This window comes from Acartia tonsa, chromosome 13 (assembly GCF_053477335.1).
Source record: "Acartia tonsa isolate MP-2025a chromosome 13, ASM5347733v1, whole genome shotgun sequence".
NCBI classification, from domain to species: domain Eukaryota; kingdom Metazoa; phylum Arthropoda; class Copepoda; order Calanoida; family Acartiidae; genus Acartia; species Acartia tonsa.
The window spans coordinates 41,252,925-41,278,406 of record NC_137272.1 but is presented as its reverse complement, the minus strand read 5'-3'; the positions used below and the strand labels follow the sequence as shown (position 1 = coordinate 41,278,406).

The window sequence follows — 25,482 nt, the reverse complement described above, 5'->3', positions numbered from 1 at the left end:
ATGGGAGGATTAATTTTCCGTCTGTTGCCTTATTCCTTTATTCCTGCACATGTGTTGAAACATCTTACTTTGGAATACCAAAGGATTAAGTCCAGAGAAGAAGGGAGGGAGGGGACATTGGACTGTAAATTACACTAGTACCGTCCGTAAGTTTTACAACCACATTATATTATTCGTTGGCCTAAAAAACTATGTTATTTTATTGCATTTTTATTGGTTTGTCTTTTAACTAGTATCTTTTAAACCAATAATTTTTTTTGTAGAAAAGGAGATGTTTTGTTCATCAACTGAGTATAATAAATAAGCAGTGTACAAACTTTCCAACCAATAATTTTATTCTAGAAAGTATATTAAATAAAGGCATTGCTAATCAAGGTTCCGCGATTTTTAAAAATCTTATATCATGAAAGTCTTCCTAACTTCATAGGTATAGTATGTTGTAAATCAAATTGATATCTGTTTTTATCTGAAAATAAAGCGATAATATATTTAACAAAAACTAAAATAATAGGACTCGCAATTTTATTAGGATACGTAATATTAATAATAATTTACATACAAACATACCGTAAATTTTAAAACATTAATTAATTATAATTTAACGTCATAACAGATTAAAATAGGTTCATAATATTACAATAATTTTAGCAGGTACACTTATTAGCTGTATGTGGCAGGAATAGGGCGAAAATTAATAAATAACAAGGATGACAATATCCATAAGTAGCGAAGCACAGAAAATTATGGATGGACAATGGACAAAGTGAGTTATAAAGCTAGTGTTCAAAAGTCATAAAAAAGAAAAGTTTAGGGGGGGGGGGGATAAAAAATTGATACATAATTGAAAAACATCAATTTATCTTAAATAGGAGCCGAAAAATCACAGCTTTACGGGATGACATACAGATGGGCGGACAAAGTTAATTACATAGTAGCTTCGCTACTAAATTAAAATGATTAACCAATTTTATGTTCAATGAAAAATAACAAAATGTATTTTCTCATACGTAAATATAAAAAATACTAAAATTGATTCAATTACTCTTTTTATCAAAAAAAGGATTAATCCCTAATCCTGCCTTGGTGTTACGATTACAGAACAACAAAAATGTTTCGATGAATTTCTAAAGATGGACTGATGATTTTTTTCGACGATTTTTTTTTATATTTTAGAAGATTTCTAAAAAGATTTTTATTTATAATAAATGACAATGATATGAAATATTACAGTGTTTATAATACATAAAAGGGATAAAGCACTAGCAAAAAACTTTTCTGCCTTTAAATTTCTTATTTTATTCAAATGATAGCAAGAAATTGAGCAAAAAAAGTGATTTTTATGTGCATTTGAAATCCTTTTCAATTTACGATTTTATAATGTTTACATTTTAGAGATATTTTTTAAGTTTCTGTATATTTTTGTTTAGTTGAGTGGTAGGTAGATGAATATTCTTGTGATTTTTTCTTTGCAGATTGTTAATAATTCTTGTCACGAAGTGGGGATCCCAGAGTAACACTGAAATAAAAATAAAATTAATTATGAGGGCGGATGGGGGGTGGGGTATTAAACATTTCATGTTTACAGGTTCGTGGCAGCCCTGCATTATAAGTGTTCCATCACTGCAACCTCCAGCTTATGTTTTATCATGTGTTATTAATTATTATGAATTGATATTAATGTTTATTTAATGATCCTATAAACTGTCATGCACAATAATGCCATGATCATTATTCTTTGTATGTTTCATATCTTTCGTATTGGCATAGTAATTATGCTGAGGTTTTAGTTTGACTAATATAAGTTTTATATTATCATTTCAGTATGTCTCTAATATGTTGATTAAAATGACGGTAGCGATGTGTTTCGTGTTGTAATATACCCACCCTAGATATTATCCAATTAACAGAGATTTCGGGGTATTTAACAGGGGGGGGGGGGGGTATTTCAATTCAAGAGATTTCGTTATCAAGGTATGTAAATATCTTAAGGAATAAGACAATGAAAGACAAATTTATTATATACATCCCCAATGATTTTAAACAACGTTCCCCCTTCTGTATATAAAAACTGTTAGTTAAAAAGTTTTGACACTACAAGTTTGGAAATAACCAATCAAAATTCCATAAAGTACCTCTAGTTTTTGAGCCAACGAATAGGTTAAAGTAGTTGAAAAACTTTGGGTACTAATGTAATTTTATTACAATGTCAAAAAAAATCTTGTAAGACAGCTAAGATTTATTTTGGCTGTTTGTAGCCGTAAGATGATATAAATATTAAATACCTTGAATTAGAACGGCCTCTGAATCCAAGCTTTGGAGGTCCCATAGGGGTGTCTTTGGCCATTTTGCTTGGTGTCATATTCTCCTAAAATAAATACCCAATCAAAAAGTTTCTAGAGGTATATTTACATTTGAAAACCTGATATAAAATTTAAAAAAACCAGAGGGATATATTTTCAATGATTACAACTCCCCCTCCCCCCCCAAAAAATGGAGACAGGTGGGGAGAGGGGGGTGGGGAGAAAAATAGACTTGTTAAAAAAATATACACCTCTGACAAAAAATACAACTATATCAAAATATCGCAGAAAAAATGGCTCGATTTTACCTTATTTTTGCTAGGAGTTGCAAAGGAGAGTCTTGGGTCAAACCTCTTAACACCCATAGCTTCATTCAATTTATCTTCCAATTTGGTGATGTTTTGTTTTTGTCTGATAAAATATAAGATGGTTAATTTGACGGATGTCATCGGATGAAAATCTAGATTGTCCCCTAAATTATAGCAAAACTAGCGGCTTCGCTCTAGGGGCTTTGCCCAAAGAGGTTTGAATTAAAAGAATTTTTTTTTATTTTAGGGTTGAGGGATTTTTTTTGGGGGGGAGGGGGGTAGTCGAACCCACTAGGTATTCTAATTTTAGTTTTAAAAAGAATTTTTTTTTGGGTCCAATCCCCAAGAAAATAGTTATAAACCTTCTCGGGACCTATGAGAAGCTACCCTGTAAAGGAAAATCCGATAGGTTCAGCAGTTACAAGATCCTTCGGTACAAAAAAACAAATAGATACACATCGTTCTACTTTGTATTACAGATATGGATTATTGTATTAAATTTTAAAATAGGGTATTATAAACAAACCCAACCCTTTGAAATAAATAGAAAATGAGGAAGTTGTTTTTTTTCTTTTTATGTCTTAACCCAGCAGGGGAGACACTAACCCTGCAAGGCTAGATAGAACCCAATTTAACTTAATCTTAGCTGACCTATATAGTAATACACAAATGTGAATCCTATCAGCTCAGCGGTTAGCAAGATCCTTGGCCAAAGAGACAAACAGACATTCTGTTACTTTTAAATCAAACCAACTTACTTTGCTACTTGTTTCCTTAGATTTGTTATTTCAGTTTTCAATTCAACGTTTTCCTGGACAATTCAGATTCTTGTTTAAAAAGCTTTTCTATAATTAGGGGTTGTGTATCAAATCATGAATGGTGGTGTTAATTCTTGCAATTTTTTGGCATGATAATTTGTCTGATCATCAATTTGTTAAATAGGTGAAACTCAAATTTTCTCATCAACAAAAAAAACTCGAAGATAAGGGGGGGGGGGGGGTTAATGCAACCATCTCGTGATCAGTGAGCAAATGGCACTTAGAATTCGAATTTCGGTCTGAACTTTTGCATGAGTAATCCTTGGTAGGTTTATTTTCCCTAAATCGAACAAAAAGTTTGAAAAGTAACGGCTGGCGGCTCAGTCGTTAAGCCGTTTTTTTTTGCCTATTTTCAGGGTAAATCCATCATCAATTACGTAGGAATCAACTTATTAAAACATAATTTTGGTTTAATTCATGTTAAATGATAGCAATAACCATTTTAAAAACTTCTAGTACCAACAGCTACCGTCTAGAACCGTTTGAAAGCGTTTTGGAGTGCAAAAGAATATTATGTGGAGATAGGTTTCGTGACTAATTAGCAATATAGATATCCAAAAAATGGCAAAACAGCTGAGCCGCCAGCCGTTACTTTTCCAACTTTTTGTTCGATTTAGACCTACCAAGGATTACTCATGTAAAATTTCAGATGGAAATTCGAATTCTAAGTGCCATTTGCTCACTAATTACGAGATGGATGCATTACCCCCCCCCCCCTTATGTAAATCTTAACTGAGCAGGATTTATTTGGAAAGTAGTGACATGTTTGAAATATTTTAAGCATATAATATAACACAAATATTAAGAATCTATAATGTTCCTGTTTGATTTTAACAACATGTTGAATTTTCTGTTTTTGGTTCTGATGTCCCAAAAGTTGTCCATATTGGGTGGCCAGCTTTTTTACTTCATCGTAGGCTTGCGCATTCTTAAATAGAAAAGTAATCATTATTTATCGTATGGTTTTAATGGCAGCTTTCCGCGGATAAAAATATGAAAAATTATAAGATAGATTCAATCCAGTTCAGTTGGCCAGTACTAAATTTTCCCCGCAACCATAATTTACAATAGATAGACACTAAAGGGCAAAGCACCTAGAAATGGAATTAGAAAATGAATATCACTGCTATAAAAATCCTAACCTCAGAAAGCAGTGAATTTTTCTCCAATTCAAAACTCTCCAACTGATCTTTGAATGGTTCAATCATTTGTTCCAGAGCTCTGTTTCTCTCCTCCTCCTCTTCTAGTTTGCTTTCCATCAACTAAAAAACAATAATGATGTAAATTAAAACATATATGTTTATCCTATTAATTAAGCTTAAGCTACCTATAACTACTGAACCGATTGAGTTCTCAATTAAGAAAAGCTTTAAATATGTCCCGAGGCGGTTTTATACTATTTATTTTTAGATGTATGTTTAGGAATTGTATTAAACTATTTATCTGCTTTCTCTACCCCAAAACAGAACCCAAAGATGCTAGGGGCTAAGTCGGTAGTTTAAAACTAAATTATAATAATATTTGGTAACCGATTTTCTGAATATGCTCCTAATTTCAGTAATACTAATACACTAATGCTTTTTAGCTATATTCATCCTCCAGAAATCAATCTTCCAACTCATAAATATGTTTTTAAAAACAAAACTAAATATTTCAGAGTGAGATATCAACTAAATCTTTAAACGTTAATAAAATCTTCTAAATAGAAGATAAAAAACGTTCCAACCTTCATAACAGAGTCAGCTTCAGTTAGCTTGGCCTTCCATTGTTCAATGGCATTCTCTAAGTCATCTAAAGAAAATAATATTTCATTGATTAAACTATAGTACAATATAGTGTATTTTGTCAATATTTTGTCAGTACTACATAATGATTTTAATTTTATGTTGAGTTAATTTTTTTTATCTTTCATTAACCTAGCCCTGGGTTTACTAGAATAGTAGCTTACCTATTTTATTGTTTGCTTTGTCAAGATCATCCTTGTTACTTTGTGCGCTCTTAATCAACTCCTCAACACCAGTTGAACTCTCCTTTAGGTCAGCAATCTCAGCCTCCTTATTTTCCAAGTCGGATCTAAACAAAACAAGGATGACAACAAACAATAAAGCTAAGCTTAACACATCAGAATGCAAGACAAACGTACATTCACAAAGAGAGTGTGACAGGGCATAAAAAGTTAATTATATTTGAAATGGACTTAATGGACTTTCAGCTATTAATAATAAGTTGCTAGGTACATTTCTTCATGGCAAGTTCAAAATCGATACATCAAATTGCCTAATAATTTAGTACAGAAAACCTTGAGACTTTATAGCCTTTCTTTGAAGCATATATTTGTGAATGAAAGTTCTTTAACAACAAAAAAAAAAAAAAGTGAACGTCTGGGCAAAACTAGCCAAAAAACCTGACCTTAGATTGATCAAAAGATCCATTTCCTTCATTCTCATCACTTCCTTCTCTTTCAGATCTTCCTCCAAGAGTCTAATTCTCTCTTCCCTCTCTTTAAGCATGGTATTCTTTGACTCAATCACGTCAGACTTCACCTATAAGAGAAAATAAAAATTACGTCACAGAAATACGGGAAAACTGATTTCAGCAAGAGTATTTCAAACAAAGCCCTAGCATTTGTGTTTCCTTTGGATGCTTTAATATTATGCTCCAAGAGCCGTATAATAAAAGTATTGTAGTTTAAATTGAGATTGTAGATAAGCTACTGTAGATACTATCGGCTGCGCCATTACTTAAGGGCTCTGAATTTAAATGGGTAAGTAATAACGAGGAAGAATATAAACAAACCGTTTTAAGACTAAATCTAAAAATAAAATAGCCTAAAACCATACCGGGACCTTACTAAAAAGGAGAACTTAAACCATAGGAAGATATATATTTCTTACCTTAATTGAAGTGTTAAGCCTTGATACATCAGAAGCTAGGCTCGCAGCCTCTTCAGTCTTGGCTTCCATTTGGGTCTCAAGAATCTTACACCTTAAAAAACATTAAAAAAATAAAGGGATAAGATAATCAAGAATCTTACACCTTAAAAAACATTTAAAAAATATAGGAATAAGATAATAGAGGATACATAAATCGACTAACATCTCCGATTTCTTAGAATTATTTTGTATATTATGGGAAAAGGGGGGGGGGGGATGAGTTCGGACACTTATGAATAAATAGGGATTAGAGGTTTTGTCTTATGAGTGAAAGGATGTAGTTTTCTTATATTTAAAAAAATAGGATTTGGCCTCCAGGTTCAGGTGCTGCAGGCCTCCAGGTTGTCTCTGGACAAGTAATATTTGTTGTTGTTGAAGAGTTAGTAGAGGTCAAACTTATAAAACAAAATATGCACCTTTTTGAATGTTATTTACATATATGAAGATGAAAGATTGTATTATTAATTCAGTTATTAATAAATATATTAGAAGTTCTCGTTTTTTCCTCAGTGCCTATTCTTAACGAACACAGGGAATTTTAATAAACATAAAGATTAGGGGTGTTTCTTCCTAATTATAACCCCTGTGGACTCTGGAGCCTATACTGGAGGTGCCCTAACCCTGGAGGGCTTAACAGTATCAAATAAAACGTTAAGTAACCTGACCTAAAATAATAAACAAACTAAAAAAATATCCCCTCCCTTATTTACAATCTAATGTCCACCTTTTTATTTGATTTACCTGGCAACAGAAGTCTCTAGCTGTTGTGTGACGTCACTCATCTTCTGGCGAACATTTCTCAGCTCGTCCTGGTGCTGTTCCAAGTTACCTTTCAATCTAAAATTAATTTATGAATTAATTAGCGACCAAAAAAAGATTTGTGGATTTTCTTAAAAGGAATTTCTGGCAGACAAAGATTTTTGTTTCTTAACACATGATTCATTCCAACTTTTTGATAATATAATTTCCCGCCAGGCTTAAGATAACATTAATATATTACGAAATTCATGGATGAAAATGAAAATATCTGTCCTTTTGTACTAAAATGTGTGCATGTTTTAACCAATAACATGGCCTAATTGTCTCTACAATGAATTTCTATTTGTTCTAATTTACTTAAAGGGTTCTAGATTTGTTATTCTTAACAAACTGGCTTTCTACTAAGGCTGTTTTTTCAAATTCCATCCTTATGAAACTGCAATAAAATGAAGAAGGACCTGTGATTGGCCTTGGTAACTTCTTCCTGTTTCGCAACTTCGTTGTTCTTATCAGCAACTGCCTTCTCCAGGTCAATTTTCAGCTTAGACACTTCATGCTTCTGTTCTTCAACCTTGATAGATAATTCAACATTATTGTCTGTGACACAGACACTTTATATTAATACTAGCAGCTGCGCCCCTACTACCATCTAGGCACTCTGTAGTCGAAGAAAGATTAAAGGAGGCAGAAAATAGCGTGAAGCTATTCCAAGACTGAAATTTATTTATAAAATAGTCTAAATTTGTTCAGTGGTCAGGTCAGAGAGCATACAAGTTAGGTTACAATGGGTACTGGGTAGTATCTCAGGGGTTATGCATAGAAAAATAACCAACCGCCCACTAATTTTCAAGTGGAGAGGGGGAGGGAGGTTCAGTGCTCTACAAGAACTTTGAGTTAAATCATATACATATCAGAAATGAATGTTGCTGTGCTTATTATGCACTTAACTTTCCTTGTGTAATGCCAAGAATCCTACCTTATCTCCCTTTTCAATAAGACTTCTCTCAAGGTTATGTCCAACCTGTTCCAGATGATGGACCTATAAAAAAAATAGTAATATGATGTACATCTGTATGTAATTGTTTAGTAATATCTCTAAAGCATTTTCAATAAGGAACTAATCTTTAAACTATTACACTACTTGCTTTAATTGTAAACTTTTGATAACGTGTGTGTTTTTTAAGTGATAATAATATTCACAAAAGCTTCCTCATTGAGTTAACAATACGCAGCTGCAGTCTATCCTCGGCTAATAATAAAGTAAAAGGATCTCTGTATGTCTGTCTGTACTGGTATCGTTCTCCTTTATAGGTAAGCTACTCATAGGTCCTGGGAAGGTTTACAGCTATTTTGGGGGAGGGTACCACCACTCTTCTAAGAGCAATCAGAAAAAAAAATAAAAATAGTTTTAGTAAACAGCTGATTATGCTTTACTAACATTGTAGGCACCCGAAGCCATTACTTAAAAATATATGCCGCTAGAATTTGGCGGCTTATGATCATTATTCTTTACCTTATCCTGCATAAGTTGTAGATCATGTTGAACCATGGACACCTCAGTTTCTCTGTCACAAGTTCTCTGCTTCCATTTGTTTACCTCACTCTCCCAGTTTGTAGCCTATAAGTTTGTAGCAATAATGTTAAAGTTTTACCAAAGCTAAATAGAGGTACTTTCAGTAGCGTAGTTCATACATTACCTCCATAATTATAACCGGTTTAATCGGTTGAAAAGTTCAGACACTACTAGGTTGAAAACAACCAATAAAAAATCACTAAAAGTACTCAGAAGTATTTGAGCAAATCAATAATATAATACCTATAGTAAAAAACTTTGGGTACCAGTGAATTAACAATGTAATATCCTCTGCCTCCCAGGTTTATACCTGTGTTTCAAGTTCCTGGACTCGAACCAGCAGCTCTCTTCCAACAGTCTTACTCTGTTTCAATTCTGAATTTGTTTGTCTTAACTGGTCTTTGCCATCTTCCAACTGTTCTAGGACTACATTCAGGGTTTCCTTCAGCTGGATTCTCTCAACCTACGGAATATACCTAATGCTTATATAGAAATGTTTGTTAAGATAGTGTGTAGGTGTGTCTTCCCGAAAGGTTAGTATTTTCTCCCTATTCCCTTGTTTGTTACGTATGACAGAACAGTAATACCACAATTATTAGTAACCAGCGTTGTGGAGCTGGAGCCGGGAGCCGTTAAATTTTGCTGGAGCCGGAGCCGTAATTTGTGTTTAAAAGGCTCCGGCTCCGGACTAGCTTAATAAAGAGACTTTTCATTAATTATAATTTGGTAACTCTGTTTTGTCATGTGCAAATGCCCCTTTTTTCAAGCCAAAAATAGACGTAGGGGAAAAAAATGTCAAGTTTTTCTTGATTTTAGGTCGGAGCCGGAGCCGCGCCAAAATAATTAAACGGCTCCGCAACGCTACTAACCTTAAGACTTGTGCAATTAACAGGATGTGGGATACTTTCATGATTAAATTATTTTTAATTGTCCTATCCCTGAAACCCTGTGTGTTTTGATACCTCCATGGCTCCAATCTCTGAGAGGCAAGTCTCCAGCTCCGCCTGTAGTCCAGCCACGTCCTGTTCCAGTTGAGATATTAATGTTCTGTTATTATCCAACTCCTCTCCCTCAATCTCAAGCTGGAGCTCATACTCCTGAATTGCAGTATTATATTAACAGACATCATAAGACAATGGACGATAAATATGTGCACAGCCAAAATGATAATATTCAAAACTATCAAAGAAATTATATCAATTTATATATTGATAACTTTATTCTTAATCTAAATATCTACTTATAAATTCTGGTACCTTGGATCTGGACTCCAATGATCTCTCCCTTTCCTGTAGGTTTGCAATAGCATGAAGGCTCTCGGAAACCTTAAAAATAAAGATTTTTAAATGCTTTTAAGCGCCAACCACTCCCCACAAAAAATTGCCAAATCATCAATTAAAATCTTTTACGTTTTTAAGAATAATCCACACAAACATTTTTTTTCTTTCTATTCTCTTTTTTTAACAGCAAGGATTACTTCATGTAGATAATGTGTTTATCTAGGCTGCTATTAAAGATAGACGGCTGAATGTTTTAAAAAGATTCTTTATATCATGCATCCAGTATATGTTCACTTTGTCGGTCGGACTGTAAGTCATGCTACATTAAAAAAATATTAAAACAAACAAAAAACCGTCATCCATCTATGATTTTTTTGTGTTCGTTACTTATGGATGTTATCTTCCTTTTTTAATACTTACTTGATTAGAAAGATCAGTATTGATGTCAATAAGCTTCGTTCTTTCTAACTTGACATCGTCCATGTTAGCATTTACACACTCCATGTCAGCTGTTAACCTAAAATAGGATTATTTTAATTAGGGTTGGCAATCCGTCCAATTTTTGAACCCAGAATCCGAATCCGCAATTTAAATAACTCATTCGGATTGTTAATTTTTATGACTTTGGTAGCAGTTAAATTTTTTTATATAAAATGTGGCAGACAAAAACAGGAAAAGAATTTAATTGTTTCTTAACTACAAGTAAAAGGTTGGGAGGCATCTTAAGTTTTTTTTTGTATATTATTTTTACAGCAGCTTTTCATGCTTAGTTTAGGTTAGGTTAGGTTAAGCAAGGGTTAGAAAATGTCCGCTGTAGGTGCTAGAGTTTTTATTTATAAAAGACCTTTTAAAATATTGCTAGAATTTACAATCCGAAAATCCTCAATCCGGAAAAAGGAGTATACGCAATCCACGGATTAATCCGCTTTTTTGCAGATATTTGTATGAATCGGGAATAAAAAAAAAGAGTCCGACCCAATTAATTCGGCGGATTGGCTACCCTAATTCTAATCCTTTCCCTCATTGTGCCTATCGAGCCAGGAATCTTAAAGAATAAGACAATTAATTTACATCCCTCATGATGATAAATAAGATTACCCCTCCTATAGAGTAAAATTTTGGATGTTATCACATCAAAATTTAATTAGAGCATTGAAACTGTTTGATCCAACGAATAAGATTCATGATGTATATCCACAATACAATTAAGATTTATTAACTGACCTATCAGTTTCCTTTTTATATTCATTGTAGGCATCTTGGAGTTTCTTTTCCATGCACTCAACCAATTCCTAAATTCATTTGATTCAAAATATATTAAACTAAAAGGTTCCGTGACATACTCAAAAATATTTTTTCTCGTATTCATTCGAATCCGGTGGATAGGAACCGGTTTTCATCCATACGAAAAAACTATGTCTAGCATCGTATTATATCCAGCTTTCTACGAATATAAAAACGTACAATCATAATAAGATGCGAGAAATAACTATTATTTCTATCTATTCGAATGAGTATCTTTCTCTTTTTTATGACCACAGAACATCAGCTAAATCAATCACTTTGTCTGTTTGTTAATCTATGATCGATTGGGCTTCGTTACATAAGGATGTTGTTAACCTTGTTTGTTTATCAAAATTATCTAGCTAAACCGTACCTGGGTATCAAGCAGACTTTCTTCAATTTCCTCCCGGCTCAGTTTCAGCTCCGTGATCTTATTGCTAAGATCTGTAACTTCATTTTCCTTGTTGCTTAAGATCTCCTCGATTTTCAATTTGGATTCGGTTTCTTTTGCCATTGTCTGAGGGATAAAAATATTTGTTTTAAACTAAAGACGCTATGTCAGGCGTGTGACAATAATGGTAACGTTGGGAAAAATAAAGACTTTTAATTATCTTTATAATGTTCAAAGGATTTTCTTGAATGATCCTTCCATTTAGGGTCTTAATAATGTCAACTGAAAAGTAAAGTACAGGGGTGTATATTCTGCACAAGATTCATTTTTTCCCCTGCTGCAATTTTTATATTTTTTTCCCTCCTAGTTTTTTCCAGCAAGGGGATAAAATTAAAAAAATATTTTCAGAACTCTTTATCTTATTCATATTAAGCCTCTTCCACATATTTTTCAGTTTTTTTTCCCAAAGAGGAGAGAAAAATAGAAAAAAATGCTTTCAGTCCTCTTAATTTTTACACCCCCCCCCCCCCCCCCAACAACAACATATTGCAGAATATACACCCCTGGTAAAGTATCAAAATTTAAAAACTAAACGGGGCATTTTAAGAAGTAAAGTGTCTTTTTTACCTCTAGGGTAGATTTAATTTGAATTTCCAAAGAGTCAATTTTCTCGTGATTAGCCGACAAATCTTCATTTAGTTCCTTGATGCGTAGATCCTTTTTCTCTAACATAGACTCCTAAAACAATGATCAATTTTCAATGTTTTACATGTGTAAATCCTATTAAGAAAACAAAAACATGGATGACAACATCCATAAAAGCGAAGCACTGAAACGGTAGGACAAATGGACATTAACACTAGTATAGTGTCAGAACTGAATAATCAGAATATAAATATATAAGAGTCGAAGCATGCTTGATACAGGATAATGTTTATGGACATTAGCCCGTCATGGATTTGAAAAATTTTGTTAAAATTTTTGCCCCCTTGCCAAAATATGGTTGATTTATGCAAAAAAATGACCAATGCAAAATATTTCTTCGGTAATGCAAAAATTGCGACGGTACAAGCACTTTGAAATTTTGAGGCCCCCCTTATGGAGGTCAAAAATTCATTTCATCAGAACTATGGCTTCATGGTGCTCCTAGGAAAGGCCTTGAGGAGTAGAATCAGGAAGTTTTGTCCATTTCAAAATATCTCGTTCCTAGCTTTAGAAATGACGAAAAAACCACCATTTTTTAGAGTATTGAGAATTGTCCAATTTGTAGAAGTTTGTTGATGTTTTTTTTGTGATTTTCTCAGGCTAGGAACGAGATATTTTTAAAGTTCCTGATTCTACTCCTCAAGGCCTTTCCTGAGAGCACCATGAACCCATAGTTTTGATGCAATGAATTTTTGACCTCCATAAGAGGGGGGCCTTAAAATTTCAAAGTGCTTGTACCGTCGCAATTTTTGCATTACAGAAAAACTATTTTGAATTGGTCATTGTTTTTGCATAAATCAACCATATTTTGGTGGGGGACCAAAATTTTAACATAATTGTTCAAATCCGGGACAGGCTAATGTAGAGTTGAAACTCGTATGCAATTTTGACAATTTTGACTTTGGAAGATTACTTGCTACACCTTCATATATTATAATCGGGGCTGCCCCCATTTTTTAGGGTTAATTTCAGGTTTATATCGACACACTAGAATTGAAATTTTGTAAAAATCTTTAAAATTGGTATGGTACAAAAGCCTTAAAAAAGCACTAAAAACAGGTTTTTTTTTGCATATTTGAAAAACTTTGCAGTGCTTGTACCGTCGCAATTTTGGCATTACAGAAGAAATATTTTGCATGGATCATTTTTTTGCATTAATCAACCATATTTTGGCTGTGGGCAAAAATTTTAACAAAATTTTTCAAATCCGGGACAGGGTAATGGACATACTTACATTTTTAGGACTTGATAATAGAGAAGCTTCGCTTATAATATTGTACTTTGTTGTCCTAGGAATCAGTATTCAAAAAATCAGATCAATCAGATAATTTTATCTGGTGATACAAATTTTATTGTTAAAAAAGTTGAAAATCAACACGTTTAAAATGGACGTACGGACATTCAAGTAACGATTATAGAGTTGCTACGCTTTCTAAATCGTACCTAACTACAGGAACCACCATGCAAAGTTTAAAATCGATAGGACAATCCTAACCTAGCCTAAATTAACGAAAAAAGCTATCCGTTACAGACGTACGGACGGACCGACCATAATTATAGAAAAGCTTCGCTAACTAAAAGGCTCGTAAGTCCAATGCAAATTGGGGGAGGTAGATGAGACATTTTTAAAACCAAATCAATAACACAAAGGAACTCGACTAAAAAAAGGTTACAGCTCTGAAATGTTGTGAGAAAACTCAAAATAAAATTTCGGCGGGAAACAGCGTTTTTTGGCGGCAGTAGGGGTTCCAGACATGTGATCTTATTTTTGAAGATAACACTTCCCCAACTCCTTAACTAAAGCTGGAAATTTCTTGACACAATATGCCGGACTTACAGACAACGGATCTTAATTCTTAGGATCAGAGCTACTATAGAATACCTGTTCAACCAAGCGTTCCTTGGCATTGATTTCTTGTTGTTGACGGTATGCAAGTAACTGCGCCATTTCTGTCAGATCATTCCTAAAAGGGATAGTTGCATAAAGTGCATTTAACAAGTTTGGTTGCAAGCATAAATTACAAAAACAAAACATAAGTCTTGATAATTTCAAAACTACCTGTTAGAAAATTGAAATTCTTTCATATACCTATATGTACTATAGTTTAAACTTTTAAACTGAAAAAAAATATACGGTTCACTAAATTCAAGTTAAAATGCACTTCTTGCAACTATCCCTTTTGTTATAATTCAATTTCTGTATTTTAGACTTGAGAATCGCATTTGATGATTAATCAAAAACAATTAATCAGGGATGGGAGGGGACAATAAAATGTAAATTACACTGGCACCTTAAGTTTTATAACCACATTACCTACCTAATTCATTGGCTAAAACATAGAATTTTCATTGGTTTGTTCGAAACTATATGTAAACAAAAATCTAAGTCTGCTCTAAAGGGGAAAGTAGGTTGTGCTAAAATTCCGTAAAGGTGTGAGTTTAAAGGCTTAAAACAGTATCAAAAAGATAAAATTTATGTTAACTTTAAAACTAAATTTTTTTGTCTAAAGTTCTTTTCAATAAGAAATAAATATATTTACATTTAGTAAATATTATCGTTCTATACTACTGTTTTTAAGCCTTAAAACTCACACCTTTACGGAATTTTAGCACAACCTACCCTACCCTTTATTTTCCGTTGACCGGATTATTGTGTTTGATTAACGATCTAGGTTTATAAATCTATTCTTAATTGACCATCTATTATTATAAATATAATATAATATCCGGCCGGATACCGGATATTGAAACTATCCGGCCGAATACTGGATATTGAAACTATCCGGCCGGATACCAGATATCCGGAATAAGAAATCATCCGGATATCCGGCCGGATACCTGATATCCGGAATAAGAAATCAGCCGGATATCCGACCGGATTCCGGATATCCGGAATAAGAAATCAGCCGGCCCAACCATAATTAAAACTACCTTAGTTGCGATGCCTTTTGAATCATTCTTGCATTATCCTCACATCCATCTTTCACCAAGCCAGTTAATTCATCAATCTTCAATTTTCATTGATTTTTAACATTTAAAAAAAAGAACTGTGAAGAAACGGCGGCGCAACCGCCGAAAACCGCCGAGAAAAGGCGAAAAAAATTTCGGCGGGAAACGGCGGTTTTCGGCGGTTGCGCCGCGGTTTCTTCACAGTTCTATATTGTACCCCTATAAAGCAATTGCCATGCAAAATCTCAGACCTGTAACTCTTTTTTTAGTTGAGTTCCTTTGTTGACTTTTAGTTTTGGTTTCAAAAAGTGTCACTTTCGCCCCCCCCCCCCCCCCCTTTGAATAAACACTTTTCTTTTCAATAACTTTAAAGGCTGCTATAACCACTCAACGATTAGATGACATATTACTTTTAGTGTTTTAGCCAGTCAAAAATTCATTAATCTCTGCAAAAAACATTTTTTTCTAAAATAAAGTCTACTCTACAACTTTATTTCATTTATGAATTGTTGGTAGTGTAATGTATTTAAAAAATCCAGATTCCTGAGATTGTTTAGTTTCCAGTTTCTGATTAAGATCATTCTCATTCTCCTTCAATACTTTGGTTAATTCTTCAAACTAAAAATAAAATTATTTGCTTTATACCTAACCTAACAAACAGTAACACAATTTGACCTAACAAGTGCATTTGACTGGAGTCTTCCTTACAACTTTACGGATTATTGCGTAAGCTACTATTCCTTTTCTGAAAAACGACCAAAAAATAGGATATAGTTACCTTAGAAATAAGCATAGCGTTGTCTTGCAAAAGCTCTTCAAGTTTATTTTCTCTATCCCTCAATCTTTTTATATTTTCCTCTTTCTCATCTATTTCATCTTCTCTTCCCTACAGATTTAAAAAATGTTAATGGGGAGGTAGGTTGTGCTAAATTTCCTGAAAGATGTGAGTTTTAATGCTTAAAAACAGTAGTAGAACGATAATATTCACTAAATATGTGTATTCCTTATTGAATAGAACCATAGACAAAAGTTTTAGTGAATATTATCGTTCTACTACTGTTTTTAAGCCTTAAAACTCACACCTTTACGGAATTTTAGCACAACCTACATCCCCGTTTAAACCATTTACAAATGTTTTTTTTCCCTGGAGGAGAGTCCAGCTATAAGATGATAAAAACAATATAAGTTAATAAGTAAAAATCAGTTGTTGAAAAGTTTTGACACAATAAGTTTGTTTTGTATTAAACAATTTTAATTCAATGTTAGTACCAAAGTTTTTAAGTCACCGAATAAGATAATATGGTTATATAACTGTAACATTCCAATGTCACTTCTTCCTTGGAAAAAAAACAATTAAGAATTATTTGATTGGTTGGCGCCAAAAACAGAAGTGTTTAAACTTTTCAACCAATAACTGTAGTCAAGAAAATTGTTGATTTTGTTTATTAAATCAATATCATTGGGGGAGATTTTCAATTTATCGCCCATTATCTTATCACTTAAAATCCCTGCTGATAATAAATTTACCTGTAAGCTGGCCTCAGCCTGACCCAGCTCTTCTCTGATACTGGCCAGGGTGCCTTCCAGGCCGAGCTTGGACATTTCCAGCTCATGGATCTCACTCCTATAACAGATTCTATAAAAGGGGTGCTTTCCCTAAAAGTGCTAATAAGCACTAAAAATCCAACTTTTGAAATTAAATGAAGATAAAGGGGGACTAGTTTCTTCCCAAACCTGCGGGACTACCAAGTACAAAATAAAAACCAACCTTAGCTGACCTAAAGTTTTAACAAAAAAACGAAAACAGTCTATGGATAACTTAAATTTACATATTAGAACTTTCTATAAGGGAATGTTGTACATCTTTTTATTCTTAAGTTTTATTAAAGCTTTCTCATACAAGTAGCATTTACTGTTAATATTAGAATATTAAAAGCACACAAACTGTCTGCAGAACAAACCTGACGTCCTCGAGTTCTCTTTCCAGTTCCTGGTTCTTTTGTGTGGTCTCCTCCAGTTTTCCAGAAGCTTCCTCTTTGTTCTGAAACGAGGACATCAGTCAACATTATCATGGTTAAGAACAACAAAATTTTTGGACGATTTAACACCCCAAAGCAAAGCTTTCTCATAAGAAGTTCAACTATTTAAAACTAACTTATCACATGAATTAAATGAAAAATTATCTGCCCTTTCATTTTAGAATGTGTACATTTTAAACCAATAAAATGGTCAGATTTTTCCTATTGGCCCAAATAAATGTCTGGGGATCTATCTTTATTATTCCTACCTTGACAAGGATGCCCAGATCCATGGCAAGACCATTCTTTTCAGTTTCTAGCTCCTTCATGGCCTGCTTCAGCACAGATTTGTCGTTTTCTTGCACCTCCAACTCTTGCTGAGCTTCAGTCAAATTTTCCTAATAACAAAGAAAATAATGTTCAATACAAGAGCAGCAATAGCAAGTTTTTAAAGTAAAAAAAATCTTTATTCAATAACAATAGATGGACAATGGAAGTAAGGGACATCTTCGGCAAAGAAAATCAGCAGTTACATAAAATGGCTGCCGATAAAATCACTATTTCCAATAGCGTTTCGGACTGACACACAAAGTTTATTATAAATCTGCTCTGCAAGAAAAAAATTGCCTTTAACCTTTGTATCAACCAACTTATAAGGCAGATTCTTTAAGTAGTACATTTTTCGTTTTTCATAACAATTACAGCATGCTTTAGTACAATACATTTTGTTTTATTAATGAATGACCTTTACCTTTAATGTTTCATTTTCATCACTTAATACAGCAACTGTTTCTCTTAGCTGAAAAAAAAGTATATTTTTAATGTTTATAAAACAAGCACAAAAGAGGGGGAGGGGGGGGCTTAATAACATCTAAACTTAAACAGTGAGCAAATTGGTCTAAATATTGAGCTAGATTCTTGAAACTTGGTACATAAGCCTAGTGCTATAGGTACTATATCTAAATGAAATTTTTATTTTTTATTTTACACAAATATATTTAAACATCAAAAAACGGAGTTATTTAGAATATGCTTATTAAACAAATAGATTTTCTAACAAAGTATCCGTATACTATACAGTTACACGTTTAAAATGAATGACACTGAGTTTAAATTGATATTTTTCAAACTATAAGATAGAAAATTGAAATTATGCCTTACAATTATAGTTACCTAGTTTAATTAATTAGGGAAATTATGCGGAAAACTAGTTAAAGTGCATTTCGAGGGTATTCTCTTTGGATAAACTCGGCAAAATTAAAGTTTATAACCTGTACAATTTCCATCTGTAATTGTTTGAATTCTTGTTCAGAATCTGCGTTTTCACGGGTGTAATGTTCAGTCACTTCCCGTAACTTCTCCTTTTCGGCCTAGAAATAAAAAAGTATTTTGTTGACTACAGATACAAAAATATACCGTTTTATATGTTGGATACACAAAAACTTTATATTATTAGCATGGCCAACTATCAGACAAACTGACACTTAAATTTTAGAGTATATTTACTTTTATCTATTTGTCTACCTGTGCATTTTGTTTTTCTTGTTGGAGTGCCCTGACCATTTTGTTTAGCCCTCTACTGACGAGATGATTCTCCTGCCGTAAACTGTTCACCACGTGCTGAAGACTTTCAATCTAAAACCAAAGACATTTAGATTAATGAGCTATTTACTGCCTATTTTACTTAACATAAAAAATATTTTTAAAAGGGGGGGGGGGGGGGGGGCGAAAGTGACACTTTTTGAAACCAAAACTAAAAGTCAACAAAGGAACTCAACTAAAAAAAGAGTTAAAGGTCTAAGATTTTGCATGGCAATTGCTTTATAGGGGTAAAATATGGAACTGTGAAGAAACGGCGGCGCAACCGCCGTTTCCCGCCGAAATTTGTTTTGCCTTTTCTCGGCGGTTGCGAAGCCGTTTCTTCACAGTTCCATATTGTACCCCTATAAAGCAACTGCAATGCAAAATGTCAGACCTGTATCTCTTTTTTTTAGTGGAGTTCCTTTGACTTTTAGTTTTGGTTTAAAAAGTGTCACTTTCGCCCCCCCCCCCCCCCCTTTGCATTGAAGAATAAGAAGAAACTTAATTCATTTTTGTCTAAAATTATTTCTAACGCTTTTTTTTCATTTTTGCAACAAAAAAAACACCTTTTCAGGGGTGCATATTCTACATGGGATCCCCTGCTCAGGGGGGGAAAAAAAAAATAAAAAATAAGTGGTTGGAGGGAAACAAAATGTAAAAATTAAGAAAACTGAAAACATTTTTTCCATTTCCTCCCCCTCTTTGGTGAAAAAACTTTTAAAAATGTGTGGTAGGAGGGATTAAATAAATAAAATATAGAGTTCTTTAAATATTTTTTTATTTTCCCCCTACTTGGTGAGAAAAAACTAGGGAGGGAAGAAAAATAAAAAATTTTGTAGCAGGGGAAAAAAAAATAAATCTTGTGCAGAATATACACCCGTGCACCTTTTTAAACCAAAAAACCTTGTTTTTCGGCCATTTTAAAATTGACAATTTGAAACATAGTTGCGCTTCTACTAACCTGTAGGTTTAGTTGTTCTTGTGTGAAATAAAGAAATCCATTTTTAGCATCCTCTTCCTGTTATTCAACCATACATTACTTGATATCAAATAAATGTAAAACTTCTAGAACCCCAATCACTTATTAAGACCAATAGTATCACAGTATAGGAACAATGGGACAACATTATTGGTTAGAAACTGCACATATTTTGATTTATGATAGAAAAATCAGCAGCTATTTGTTCATTTCAATCATCTAAAAATTTGAATACTTAAATTTCTTATGAGAAAGCATTGCTTGATGATATGCCATAAATTTCGATGCTCGTATTAATGGATGTGACTAAAAAACACGTATCTGCGAATTCCTTCTTAATTTTGACGGATTATTGCTTTTTTTGTGTGTACCTGGAGTTCTGGACTTTCCTTAACGAACCCAACAGGCATTTTGCCCAACTATTATATTTTATGTCACACATCTGACATAGCAGCAGTTTTACTTATAACAGAGATTGAATGTATGTTATTCCTGAAACTTTTGTTCCCACTCCTGTTTGACAAGGTTTAATCTGTCCAATTCTGCCTCAGACTAAAAAATAAATAAAGTATTAGGATGTTTGACAATCTATTTGTCTGATAAGATCTCTGAAATAGTTGAAGGTTATATCTGCCTACCTCCGCCTCACGGATGTTATAATGAATAGGAAAAATATCTAGGTATGTTTTAGTTGTATATTACAATATTTAAAGACTATCAATTAAGAATGTGTACTAGTGTAGCTGTTAAAAGCCAGGGGCTGCTATTCCAAAAAATAAAATATTTAGTTGGGGTAAAGTTAGAGAAAACTTGTTTTTGGGTAACTGAAAGGGAAGTGGATAAGAAGGGGGAGAAAAAAGGGAAGGAGATTGAGGGGAAATTTTCACTTAGGATTGTTTGTCAGAATCCCATTCCATTTTCCCTGATTAAAAGCAAAATTTTCAAAAGTATATAGGAACTAAACAGCTTATTTAAAGGTTTAACTTACGAGCGTAGGAAATACTTTATTTTAGGGTTAATAAGTTACTTAGGATGTGTCTGTTGCCAGGGGTGTGTGAACCTTAATGATATGTTAAAAAGGGGAAGGTTGGCCTACTAAAAGTTTTCAATTGAAATAAATAAAATTACCTTCTCTCTCTCGTCTTTTAAAATTTTGACTTCTGTTTCCAAATTAAAATTATCTTCATTCAAAAGCTCAACTTCGCCTTTCAGACTGTCAATCCTAATATATAACGTACATTAAAACAAAATAAAATTATCTAAATAACCTATGATTAATAGCAATAAATAAACTTATATAAAGTAGTAAGGTTATTTTTTTTGTAGCTTATAATTTCCATAATTACTGAACCGATGAAGTACTACCTACTTTCTATGAAAGTATGGTTTTAGGCTTATTAATTTTTATATGCAAATATTAGGTTGGTTTTAGGCTTTATTTCTGCTTTCCCTTTGGAGACAGAGCTTCTAGATGCTAGAAGCGCAGCCACTAGTAATTCAAATAAAATTACTATAGGCGAGGAACGTAACAATTTTATACCTGTCCTCTTTTTCTCTAAGACAGTCGCATCTTTTAATCAGCTGATCCTTTTCATCCAACAGCTGTTCAACTAATTCTCTTTGATACCTGAAAAGATGTATGATAAGATCTCGGTAACAGAGTTTGAATAAGCGCATGTTATTTATGAACTACCTAAAGCTTATTTGTTCATTAAGACATGATTTGCATGATTCATATTTTTTTATATTTTGTTAGCTGAATGTAGGTATTCAGTAAGATCTCGTATACGGTTGTGATCAATTGTTGTTATAAAAAGAAGAAATCTTTCAAAATAGATCTTTAATTTAGAAAATAAACTTACTTTAGTTCAGACTTGCAGCTGGATAATTCCGCATCTAAAGCTTCTAATTCATCCCTTAAAAGAAAGAAAATTCTGTCAGTTTTCACTAGAAGTTAGATTAGAAAAAAAGTTATTATTGTTTTACTGTTTGAATAATGAAAGGACTAAAAATGTTACTTTTTATCAGTATCAGTATTTTCATTCAATTTATCTTCTTCATTGTTTAGTTCTGAAGCTGCTAGCTGGGTGATTCTTTCCTCCAATTCTTTTATCTGTGCTTTGTATTTTTCAATCTCCTAAAATTAAAATACAAAATCAGTTGGGACGTTCAAAGTGAAAGTACACCATTATCAATAATCAGTATCACCATTTGAATTTGATCTTACTGTATTTTTTAGTACCTAGCGATTTACAGCAATTCAACTAACTACGTCTGGCCGTCCGTCTCTTACACTATGGGGGAAATGTGATTTTCTTCGGCTGATATTTAAGCTAGACAGCTGGTTTTGTTAAACCAATAAACATTCAATATTTGATTTACTTGGTCCGTCGGACAATCACCAATAGACATAAATATTCTTAATTTTTATTATAAAGGTTTCGTGATTTTCTATGATTTATATCGCCAATTCTCTGTCTTCCTTTTATTTGGTATGACAACTAAACATCAGCTCTATAGATCACTATCATATCCGTTTGTCAATCCATAACTTTTTTTGTGCTTTGCTACAAACAAATGTTGTCATCCCTAACCATGCTTGAAAGCACTACTTTTCTACTATTGATAATGTCCATTTGTCCCTTTACCTCTTGCTGTTTCGTAGGGCTTAGCAGATCAGAACTGGAAACACTCCTTTGCAATTTTCTAATCAAAAGAAAGCTATTAAAAAACAATTTAATTATAACTGATGGATTTGGATAGCGCAGCAAAAAAGATACAAACATTAAAAAAATAAGATATATTTCTACAGACAATTTTAGATAATGTCAAGCTTTAATATTAAGTACGTAAGTGATAAAGTCACTCACTTGTATTATAACTTTAGTTAGATCATATTACACTTTTCATTGTATTTTGGTCATTCTGATGGACGTAAGGACAGGACAAATACCTGGGTGTTGATGAAGTGGAAGGAGTGATAAAAACATCAGAGCTGCTGGACCCGCGACCCAGATCTGTTCTTGATCCCTAAAAAAAGAAAGGATATCAACATTCATGAAAGTAAAGATTGACAAACCAGATATTGTAACTACAAATATGATGTGTGCTTTTTGTTGTTTAATCATATATATAATGTATTCACAGCATGTATGGTATTAATAGTAATTTTTAGTGGATTGCCTTGAAACTAATCTGAAAGTTTAAGTTATCTGTAGCTAATGAATGATGCATCCTTGAGTTGCGAAGAATAAAAGTTGCTAAGCATAAGGTTCAGTTATTTAGATAATAATTTTCAAAACATTGCCTCTGAAGTAATTAAATAAATATTGCTAGACATTCCTACCTTCTTAAGTCTAAATGAGCTTGTCCTTGCAAGTTTATGGGCAGATCCTGGTACAACTTGTCCAGGTTTGCCGACAGCCAGTCCACTGGGCACAAGATACTCGCCAGGTCCAGGGGTAACATACTTGAAAAAGAATTTCTCAATAAAAAAATCACAAATTAGACATCTCATGTCTATAAGTAACGAGACAACGTAACACATTTAAAATAATTTTTTACGTTGATAATATAACATTATAAAATGTGATAAAAATCAACAAACTAGGTAAGTGTAATTATAAATGTTGTGTTAAGTTATGATAATAACCTCCCCACTGGCAGCTTTACATTCTCACCTAATAGAGTAAACAACTTACAAAGGAATGTTGATCTAGAAAACCAAATAGAGAAAAAATGCGCCAAAATATGTCTCGAAACGTTTAAATTTTGAAAAGTAATTATTTAATTGATAGACCCTACCTTAGGGTCTTGCCACCGTTGAGAAGTAGATTTGATGGTGCCTCCAGCATTTGATGCAAGGTACTTGGCGTCATACGCGTTTGGGGCTGGAACGGCCGGAATCTCCTCGTTGAAACGCTTCACCTATTTAAGTATCTAGTATCTTACATCAGGCGTATATAACAAAGAGCTGAATTATTTCGAAAAAATATTTGGTAGGAAATTTTAGCTGATTTTTTTGTGATTATTGGGGGCAACATTTATTAACACCTTTAGGTAATATCCAATTTTATATATTTTTTTTAAATATTTTTTGTTTAGGTAACAATTTTAAAAATTTTTCTACCCCCCGGACAGAACTTAACTATGAACTCGACTAGCCGCAGCGCGCTCGGCTCCCTAGACTAAAACCTAACCTAACCTAAAATAGTTGTTCTGTTGATGAGGGGGGGGGGGGGTGTATAAAAATTTTCAAAATTGAAATAAATGTTTCTAAGAGGAAAACGCCCACTTTTGTATCTGCCCTCTCCAAACCCCAAACTTATGATTTATTTCGCTTATTGGCTTTAACTCTTGTTCCTAATATAACATCAATGAGCTAAAAAGGCCGAAAAATTAAATATTTGATTAACCAAACCAAAGAAATGCCTCGAACAATTGAACTTACCCCTTTCTTTCTATGTTAAATTTGAAGAGTGATTAACAAACAATATATATATTATTACCTTAGCTTTGCTAAACATCTTGGAATCCCTCCTTCTGTCTTCAAATAGAAACTTGTAATAAAGATGATTATAAATTTTGACGGTCGAATATCAGCAGTGCTTCTCTAAAACATCTTTTTTATATACTTTACCTTATCTGAAAAAAAAAATAAAACTGAAAAGGAGCTTTTTATAACATAAATTACATTAGAATCAATCTATTATTTGCTCAAATATAAAGTATTTATGATATATTTAGTCAAAATAAAATGATTTGATAACATAACAAATTATTAATTAATGAATAGTTTTCTTTTTTCACAAATGTTTTCTGTTTTCATAACTTTAAACATCGCGCTGTTTAAAATAAAAGTCCGTCTTTATTCGCTAAATTTTCTCCATGCTATTTTTTCCTTCTGATAAAATATTCATTACACGTTATGAAGCAGTTTACTTAAAGTTTTTAGATCTTAAAACTATATATCTTTGTTTTTGGTTTATAAAATGTATTAAAAATTCATATTAAAATACTTAAAAAAGCTAAATTTGATATATTGTGTACAAAGTTTTAGGGGAAAAATGTCTAGGTAGAAATGTGTCAGATACCAAATCCGTTATACTTGCGAGAATGCCGCAGATTATTATTTTAAATTATGTTTTTAAGAAAAACTAACTAATTGAAAAAAGTTCAGTATTATTTAAACAAAGAATAAAAAATTTAATTTCTATAGAAATATAATTTTTAAAAATTAATTATTTGATTATGGTATAAAAAGTCTAACATTCTTCTAACTTTTTGTTTTCAAAGCAGAAAAGACGACTTTCATTTTACATTTTTCACTGTCCTCGTTTTTAATAATAAAATCAAAACAATCTTGCAATCAGAGAAATCATAGTTGATAAAATGCAAAAAATGACTGAACAAAGAACTATTATTACAAATTTGTGTTTTCTAAAAATTCGTTGAAAAATAAAAAGATAATGTTTTATGTCTAAAATTTAAAAACTGTTTTCAAAGACATAGTTCCCAAATAATTTTGATAAACATTCAATAAAATTCTAAATATTTCAAGTTTTTAGAATAAAAATCTACCAAAATTTAAAAGAAAAATGTTCA

The 25,482-nt window shown here is 32.7% G+C and overlaps 1 protein-coding gene across 1 annotated transcript; it reads right to left on the bottom strand.

The window, feature by feature from the left end:
- Positions 1-505: 505 nt before the first annotated feature.
- On the bottom strand, positions 506-24,526 carry LOC145335372 (uncharacterized). The gene is made up of 43 exons (XM_080181114.1): positions 24,387-24,526; positions 23,683-23,805; positions 23,225-23,347; positions 22,832-22,908; positions 22,527-22,584; positions 21,897-22,015; positions 21,741-21,794; positions 21,419-21,505; positions 21,007-21,100; positions 20,374-20,430; positions 19,861-19,920; positions 18,843-18,953; positions 18,590-18,688; positions 18,070-18,117; positions 17,588-17,716; positions 17,262-17,341; positions 16,828-16,924; positions 16,079-16,186; positions 15,846-15,918; positions 15,283-15,361; positions 14,234-14,315; positions 12,274-12,384; positions 11,629-11,772; positions 11,196-11,263; positions 10,392-10,488; positions 9,948-10,016; positions 9,654-9,788; positions 9,002-9,154; positions 8,632-8,736; positions 8,095-8,157; positions 7,577-7,689; positions 7,101-7,196; positions 6,321-6,411; positions 5,836-5,969; positions 5,375-5,499; positions 5,153-5,217; positions 4,569-4,688; positions 4,250-4,354; positions 3,367-3,422; positions 2,609-2,711; positions 2,283-2,365; positions 1,080-1,516; positions 506-664 (listed from the first exon to the last, which is right to left on the bottom strand). Exons 1-42 carry the CDS (start codon positions 24,402-24,404, stop codon positions 1,477-1,479), a joined length of 3,852 nt encoding a protein of 1,283 aa, XP_080037240.1. The 5' UTR covers positions 24,405-24,526; the 3' UTR covers positions 506-664; positions 1,080-1,476.
- Between the last annotated feature and the right edge of the window lie 956 nt (positions 24,527-25,482).